This window comes from Gavialis gangeticus, unplaced genomic scaffold (genome assembly GCF_001723915.1).
Source record: "Gavialis gangeticus isolate Ggan-Ray unplaced genomic scaffold, GavGan_comp1, whole genome shotgun sequence".
NCBI lineage: Eukaryota > Metazoa > Chordata > Crocodylia > Gavialidae > Gavialis > Gavialis gangeticus.
In genome coordinates, this window is record NW_017729025.1 from 8,118,707 (window position 1) to 8,127,404 (window position 8,698).

General features: G+C 48.1%; 1 protein-coding gene across 2 annotated transcripts in view; it reads right to left on the reverse strand.

Moving 5' to 3' along the window:
* Positions 1 to 2,711: 2,711 nt before the first annotated feature.
* The window catches only part of ATL1 (atlastin GTPase 1), a 54,878-nt gene continuing 48,891 nt past the window's right edge, over positions 2,712 to 8,698 (reverse strand). For both annotated transcript variants that reach the window (XM_019518362.1, XM_019518361.1), the window contains one exon: positions 2,712 to 3,619. In XM_019518362.1, coding sequence (XP_019373907.1) covers positions 3,509 to 3,619 — 111 coding nt within the window. In that variant the 3' untranslated portion in view covers positions 2,712 to 3,508. The remainder of the gene's footprint in view (positions 3,620 to 8,698) is intronic.

Below are 8,698 nucleotides of genomic sequence, written 5' to 3' on the forward strand. Positions count from 1 at the left end.
GTGCTTGCTGAAGGCTCTATGAAGATTAGACCAAGTGTTTTTCTGTATTTGTTTAAATATTAAGCTATAAGTTGTTGCTAAAAGCCTAATTATAGTTTAAGATGTAGTGAGGCCTTGTATAAAGTAAAGCCTAATAAATTTAGCAAAGCCTAGAAGTAGTAAGGCCCTGTGGCACAGTTAAAATTACCTTATCAAAGAAATGCAAGGCTTGTACTGCTGTTAGTCAGTCTAAGGACAGTTGAAAAAAATGGAATCTAAGTGGTTGTACATTATCAGTGTCTTTCAGAAGCTATAAATTAGCTGAAATATCTGGAAACCATTCAGAAGGAAGATGCAGCTCTGTGAAAAGGGTTAGTTAGCTGGTGCCTGGATCAGCGGGCCCGTGGACTTGGAGGAGCCCAAGAATTGTATTCCAGGGTCCTTCCCGGCACCCCTCAGACAGCGTTGTTCGGGGACGCCTGACCCCACTGAACTTTGTGGAAAGAGAAGCTTGCTGTGTATCGAGCATCAGAGGCACTGCCAATAAGTTGCTGATGCGAATTGCTTTTGTCTGTCATCGTTTTTTTGTTACTACGTGTAGTTGTGGGTTTTTTTAAGTCAATAAATCTTTCTTACCTTTCTACCCCTGACCACACTCTCAATCTAAACCCTCCGCAGGCGGCTGGGACAGTGGACATAGCACAGATATATTTTGAAAGGTAGTAAGAGCCAATCCGCACAACTATGAAAGTGCTCTGATAAGGGTGACTTAGAGTGACTTAGACAAATTGGAGGACTGGGCCAAAAGGAATCTTATGAGGTTCGGCAAGGACAAATGCAGAGTCCTGCACTTAGGACAGAACAACCCCATGCAGCAGTGCAGCCTGGGGGTAACTGGCTGGGCAGCAGCTCTGCAGACAAAGACCAGGGGGCAATAGTGGACAATCAACTGAACATGAGCCAGCAGTGTGCCCATGGTGCCAAGAAGGCTAACAGCATTCTGGGCTGCTTTGGTAGGAGTGTTGCTAGTAGGTCAAGGGAAGTGATTATTCCCCTCCATTCAGCACTGGTGAGGCCACATCTTGGAGTATTGTGTTTAGTTTTGGGTCCCCCGCTATAGAAATGATGTGGACACGTTGGAGAGAGTCCAGCAGAGGGCATTTAAAATGGTTTGGGGACATGACTTATGAAACGGGGCTAAGGCAACTGGGCAGATTTAGTCTGGAGAAGAGAAGACCAAGGGGGGGATTTAAACACAACCTTCAACTCCCTGCAGGGGGTTGCAAAGAAGATGGAGCTGGACTATTTCTCAGTGGGGGCAGGTAACGGAACAAGGAGCAATGGGCACAAGTTACAGCCAGGGAAGTTTAGGTTAGATATTAGGAAGAATTTTCTCACTAGGAGGGTGGTAAAGCACTGGAACAGGTTATCCAGAGAGGTAGTTGGAAGCTCCATCCTTGGAGGTTTTCAAAACCCAGCTAGACAAAACTTTGGCTGGGATGATCTAGTTGGGGATGGTCCTGCTTTGAGCAGTGGTTTGGACTAAATCGGCATTTCTCAACCCGTGGGTTGCAACCCAAAAGTGGATTGCAAAAATATATGAAAGGGTTGTGAACAAACTTTAAAAATGGATTTTCCTTTAGAAGAGATAAACGTGGGAATCTGTGGCTTTTCCCTTGCGGGCTGGCAGAGTTCCAGCCTGCAAGGGGCTGCGTGGGGGTTCCCTTCTCCACGGTGGGGGACTCTGGGCAGGGGGCAGTGGGTCAGACTGGCCACTGATGTTTATGAATGGGTCCGGTACAAAAAAGTTTTGAGAACCACTGGATTAGATGTGACCTCCTGAGGTACCTTCCAACCTTCACTTTCTATGATTCTGTGAAAAGGTGTAAACAATAACAAGATCCTGGGAAGATTTGGTCTGCATAACCGATGTTAAACTCAATCCATGGGCAGGGCCACAGTGCATTTTAATTCCGCTGCCATGTGTATAAAATGGGTGGCCCTCCAATGTTCCTGATCCACAGAAGATCGCCAACTGATAGCAACAGGAGGCTGACACACAAGCTGAATGCAGAATAAAATTTCTGGGGCATTCGGCAGTATTCAGTGGGAAATAGTGCTGTCTTCTGTGTGTGCACAAGCAGCGTACAGTCCTTGTGCTCTTTGGGTGGCCACGCATCTGTGAAGTTTAAAATCTGCCTTTAAAGCATGTCATTTCCTGAGCCAAACACCTCCACGAGTCTTGCTGTATGGATGTGTGTTGTGTCCCATAGGGCATTTCAGGTTGTTTGCAGACCCTGGCAAAGATCTCGCTGGCTTTGCATCACTTTGTATATGGGAACTTTTCTTTAACCGTAAGATCCAGAAGCTACTTTTTAAACTGAAGTTTCCATAATGCAGAATCTGAATCTGGCCTGTGAAACAGAGTCAGATAAAATAAAATCTTGGCTGGATTGCATCTGGCCAACAGGCCAGATGTTTGATGCTGTTGGTGCAGCTGAATGATCAACAGAAGCAAATTCCACTGCGTGCATTTCTCAGTGGTAGTCTGCAGCTGATTTTAAAGGAAATCGTGGTGGTAAGTAAAGGGCCCTTTTAAGACTGATGAAACGAGCCTGCTGCTTACAACTAAACATCTCTTAGTTATCCGATAAAGTACAAGCTTACCTTGGAGTCTGACATTAAAAGCTATGAGGGCACCATCAATGAATACGTAAATGTTTACAATAGGATCCACTTCGTAGGAACCAAAAGCAAACTTTAATCATTTGACAATAAAAGAATAGATAGAACTGTTGAACACATTCTATGCTGTATGTGTGTGTATATACAGAAATACAGTGAAACTTTCTCAAATACATGTACAAAGTGATCTTTTTGTGCATGAAAGTTAGGAACAGAAAAAGTTTGCTTTCCTTACAATATCATTAAACATACCATACAAGAAGAACTCTCCTTACAATTTCTGACAAAGCAAGTTAACACATTTTTGTTCACTTGTACTGATGCAATCATGTAGTCATGGCAGATATGAGGAAAAAGTTAATTAATCAAAAACCTTTGGTTACATGATATGCTCGCTCAAATTCTGAGAGTAACACAAGAAGAGGTCATCCTTCCGAAGACCGCCAAGATGTTTTCTGGAAAACTTGTAGTCCTATTACCACATCATTTTATTAATGCCTGTAGAATAACATGTACTGATTTAAAGCGGAAAACAAGATTTCCTAAATCAGCTGGAAATGATGTTTGATATTAAAAATTATAAGAGCACTGTATATATTTGCAGCAAAATAAATATGTACATATTAACAAAATGAAAAACATGCCTATATCTTCCCATCAAACAGTGTTGCCAAACTTAAAAAGCAAACACATCAAACCAGCTTACAAGCACATTTTGTTTTTTCATTCTCCCTTTTCCATTTCAGGAGCTTCAGACACTTGAGCATAGGTACAACAGTGAGAGTATTTAACCGATGAGAAGGTGGAGGTGTTCCTGTCATGCAGCTGCCTGAGAGCCTCCGGTTTACATCTGCTTCTTTTCTGAGCCTTCAGCAGATTCTGCTTTCTGTGCAGGGAATGCATGGTGGTACAAATGTCTGTGCGTTGCTGCTGCACTATAAAGTTTGTACAGAGCCTAAAAAAAAGACAAGGTATTTAATTCTTAGCTCAGTAGTTTATGAAACATTACAGTAGCAGGCTCAACAGTCACGATGGGCACCTGGGATGCAGTGAATGACTTGCATCTTCATTTCTTTGACACAAAAGACATCTAGATACAACCCACTATCTTTACACGGTCTGCTGTTTAGAGGGAGAAAGGCAATACTTAACCCAACCATTAGAGACTTGACTTTTCTTCCACTGAGGAATGCCAATGTCATGCCTTTAAATATGGATTAGTTACAGAAGCATTCCTTACGCACCAGCTTTAAGGACTGCTAAACCACTGCTCATGCAATGAAAGACTTTTTACAAATCCTATCAAACCTGGGGACCCTGATTTCAAGTCCCATGCTTGTCTAGTAAGGGTGGTCTCCTGCACATGTACTTTGTAGTTTTAAGCTGGCAGTACATACAATATACCCATTCATTTTGCTGTTGAACGTGCCATGCAGCAGATTTCCGGCATCCAACGTGCACACGTTCTGTAGAGAAATGCATATCATTTCATTTTCAACAGTATCTTGCTAGTGGCATACGTGTTGCTATCTTCTAGATGACACCACACAAGCCACTACAGAGATGCTGATTTGCTAGATGATAAGTACTTTTATCCCCATTGTTTGTGGAGAATTCATTGTGAATACGACCATGTCTTTAAAAAATAGTTTTGACCAAGCATTAAATGTTCAAGCCTAAGGCTCTAGGTTAAAGGAATGTTTGCTATTCATCATGGCCATGCAAGCTCAGAGTGATGTGAATCTGTTGGTTTTCTTTCATCAACATGAAGGTTGCCCTGTTCCCAGGACAAAAGCAAGGCCTGTGCCACTGGGACTGTTGAGTGGAGGAAGGAAAAGGAGAGAAATCCTGGCCTATGGCCTACCCTGTGGGAAGCCCTATAGCTTCTGCAGACAGGTCAGTGGCTCAAGGATAGGACTCAAGTTGCCTCAAGACCCATCAGCGAGCCATGGTAGAGACCGTCCTCCAATCAAGGGATGGCCAACGACAACGACGGGCACCTGTGAATTGGCACCCTCCACTTTCTTCACTGGAGGCCATTGCTGCAGGAGTGCAGAGCAGTTTGCCAGTGCCTCGGTAAGTCTCCATGTTGAGCTGAAAAGTGCAAGAGGTGTCGAGAGAGACCCTTGCAGCTAGTAGAAGACAAATGGGGGGCAGTCAGTAAACCTTCATGAACCCCCATCCCTTTAATGACCAGCAGAAGCATCCTGGGAAGTAAAGCTGGTTACGATCCAGTGAAAACGCTGCTCCTACGTGGGCTGCGAACAAACTTGGCGTCGGCCTCCCAGTCAGGCAAACAGGTTGGTTATGAAAGGACAAGGCCTGCTTTAGGAGGGGTCTCTCTCAAACCAGGGGCAGGGCAGGGTGGCACCATGGAGACCAACTCAAAATTGAGCTCTATGAGGGATGTGCTGAAGCCAGAGGGGAGATTTAAGGGAAAGTGTTAGTACCAGGGGCCTCTGGCAGTTGGACTTGTGGGTCCTGATCCATGGCAGTGGCACTAGGTAGCACCTGCACCTCAGAGCCTGAGCTGAAGCCTGTCGAGCTAGAGCTAGTATGGATCTAAACCCAGCAGCCTGGTGAGTGCCCAGGAAGGGGCACTTAACCAGCTCTGGGGGGTGAGATCAGCATAATAGCAGCCTTTGCGAGGACCTAAAGGCTCTCTGAAAGCAAAGAGAAGGGGCAGGTGGCAAGCGTGAGGTCTGGACAGGGGAAGAACTGCTTTTGAGCTTGCTCACATAGCCGACTGCCTGCTGCTGATGTAGCTGGTGTCTGTGACCCAGGGAGATCACTGGTCCCAAAGTGGACCCAGAAGAGAGCCTCTGTCCTTCTGGCGATGGTGTCACAGTCCCGCAAGCTAACTCTGGGGGAGGAGGCTCAAACAGGACCTGGGGTCAGGCTGACCAGGTGAGAGCAGTCACAGGCAACACAACTGAATCGCACCTTGACCTTCCCGATACGGGTTATGTGCTGCAAGACTGCAGGCAGCTGTGCGGGGAGGGGGCATTCTGGGCATGGAGGGCTACCAGGGCACATGCCCGTTAAGCGAGGGATGATGCACCTCTAGTGGGCAAAAGGATGAAGCCCTGTCACCCTCCAGTGACCTGCCTTGTCATGGACAACAGAGAAGGGCCTAGCATTCCCCTGGGTGGCTGGGGCACAGTCCCTGTGGGGAACGACATGGCTGCTTTGAGCCCAATGGTCTCCAGTGCAAACGCTCTCAAGCCCAGATGCGCTAACCAAGAAGCCAAGCTCACGGCTGCTCTTATCAGAGAAAAGTCAGTGCTGACTGTGCTAAGCACAGCTGCACCGCCTGCTCTGCCTGAGCGAAGAGACACAGGCTGGCAAAGAATGGGCCCAATTTTCAGCAACCAGAAGGTCCAAAGGACCCCAGGTAAATGCAATACAACTTCTGGAGGGAGGTCAGCATTGGTGCCTGGGGTATTGGGCCCGGCGGTTGGTCCCATTGCCCGGCATGGAGAGAGACAGTGCCTGGGAGGCCAGAGCCAGGGCTTGTGGCTGAAGTCTGCTAAAAATTCGATTTCATCCCCAACACTAAGAACCTGCCTTAATCTTACATTGACAACTCTAGGATTGCTTAGAATTATTTTCCCCCTCCTTGTTTAACCAAATCAGAGGCTCTCATAACACTTTTAATGGTGCTTTTCCAGTTGTCCTTCCTCACGACTCCATGTCAGCCTACAGAGAAGAGCCGCTGAGAGTGCCATGGAGGTGAGGGGGTTCTTTGTCTTCTGCTATTTGTGCACGACCAGGAAAGGCCCCTGGCCCAGATTTCCATATGGAAGTCCACAGGCAAGAAAATCATTTTTCACTGAGATGCTCCAAATTCAGGTGCTTCTGGCTGCCAAGGTAGGTGGTTTTTGACAGCCAGCTGGGAACAGTGGTGAGTCAAATTGCATTTATAAAGGACCCCTGCTGGATGGTTAAAAGTCTGCTGAGAGCTTGGTGGCACCACAGCCCAGGAGCTGCCGGAGTCCCTGATGGCATCTGGTCTCAGGAGGAACGCTTCAATCAGCTCGGTGGGAAAGTGCTTGAAAAATCAGTGACCAAGTACAAGCTGCCGTTCAAAGAGCTCCACGGCTAGTGGGTTCCCTTGGCTTTCACAGCCTGATCCGCAGTGGTTGTTTGTTCCTGTCACAGAATCGTGACACACGAGATCTAAGAGCAGGAGTGCTAGGACATTGCTCACGCTGATGGGGAAGATATATATCAGTGGTTCCCAACCTTTTTAGACCGTGGCCTGGAAGTGACCGCAGACCAGCAAACTGCAGACTGACAAACTGCAGTCCGGAAGTGACCGGCATACCATGGACTGGCAGCCAACCCTTTTTTATACTCTGTATAAAATGTCTGTGTGTATACTAAGTATAAAAAAGGGTTGGCTGCCAGTCCACAGTATACCGGTCACTTCTGGACTTCCGGTCCAGCAGCCAACCCTTCACGGCCCAGTCCTGGGGGTTGGGAACATCTGAAATACATGACAACTGGGAAACACCCATGCCGCCCTTTTCAATCTGCAGGTCCCAGTGCTTTGGCTCAGGGCTGTCCAACTTTCATGCTGCTGTGATGAGCCATAGTCTCCCCCAGGCTATGCATCCCATGGATGCCCCCTGCCGCTGCACCATTTGCCCACAACTCCCCTGCGTTGCACCATGTGCCTGTGACCTTCCTCTTCCCCACTCCTCATCCTGCTGCATCATACCCCAGACTCACCCACAGCTTTCTGCACTGTCCCACCCCCTGGGACAAGGGCAGGAATTAGCAGAGGGAGGGAAGTCCTGCAATAGCAGCCACAGATGTGGGAGAGCAGTGGCCAGTCGGGAGCCTGGAAGCTGCACATCAACCCCTCCTCGGCCGCATGTGGCCTGCAAGCCACCGGGTAGGCAGCCCTGCTATAGCTACATCTAATTCCAGTTCCATCCAGGACAGCCCTGCAAAGCAGCCTGGCGTCTCACCTGCTGTCCAGACAAACAGACTGCATCGCGGAAGTGAGAAGTGGCAGAATGGGGCATGGATCTGGATTATGGATTTGTACAGGGTGGTTTGCATAGGATGATCCAGCCGAGGGCCAAGGGTTGGACTAGATGACTTCTGGAGGTCCCTTCCAGCCCAACTTCTCCGTGACTTTATGGGAGTCTGAATGCCACTCCTTTACTCTAAGCACCAGACAGCATTGCCCCTAAAGCATGATTAATAGCAGGGCAGGGGAATCTGCTTCTCACTGATGTGACAAAGGCAGGGTTTATCCTACAGGGCACAGAGCAAAACACCTGACCCTGTGGTTTCCCTGCAGAAGGTGGTATGTGGGGAGGTAAGTGAGATTTGCCAGGTCTCTGATTTTCACTTATTCTGATGTACGTTCACATCCTGGGAGCGGTGAGCGGTGCTTTCAGGAAATGCAAGAGGAGAGCCTTGGCTCCTCACCGGGGGGAAATTCCCATTAGTTTCAGCAGGAGTGCTGAGTGGCACTGCAAGACTTGGCTGTTAGAAAAGAAACCAGTTTTCAGGCCTCCTCGTCTGAGCCAGCACAAAAAAAATGCCCATATTAACCTGGCATGTTAAAAGCAACAGAGCACTTCTGCCTGGCAGAAGCAAGTGATTCAGATCAAATGTTTGGTAATCAAATGCCTCCCTATATTCATAGTTTCATAGTTTCATAGTTAGTAGGGTCGGAAGGGACCCGAGCAGATCATCGAGTCTGACCCCCTGCCATGGCAGGAAAGAGTACTGGGGTCAAACTACCGCAGCAAGGTGTTCATCTAGCCTCCTCCTAAAGCCCCCCAGGGCAGGAGCCAGCACCACTTCTCTTGGAAGTTGGTTCCAGACCCTAGCCGCCCTGACCGTGAAGTCGCGTCTCCTGATGTCTAGCCTGAATCTCCCCTCTGCCAGCTTGTGACCGTTGTTCCTGGTCACTCCTGGCGGTGCTCGGGGGAACAGGGACCCCCCAATGCCTGCTGGTCCCCCCTGACTAGTTTGTAACAGGCCACCAGATCCCCCTCAGCCTTCTCTTGTG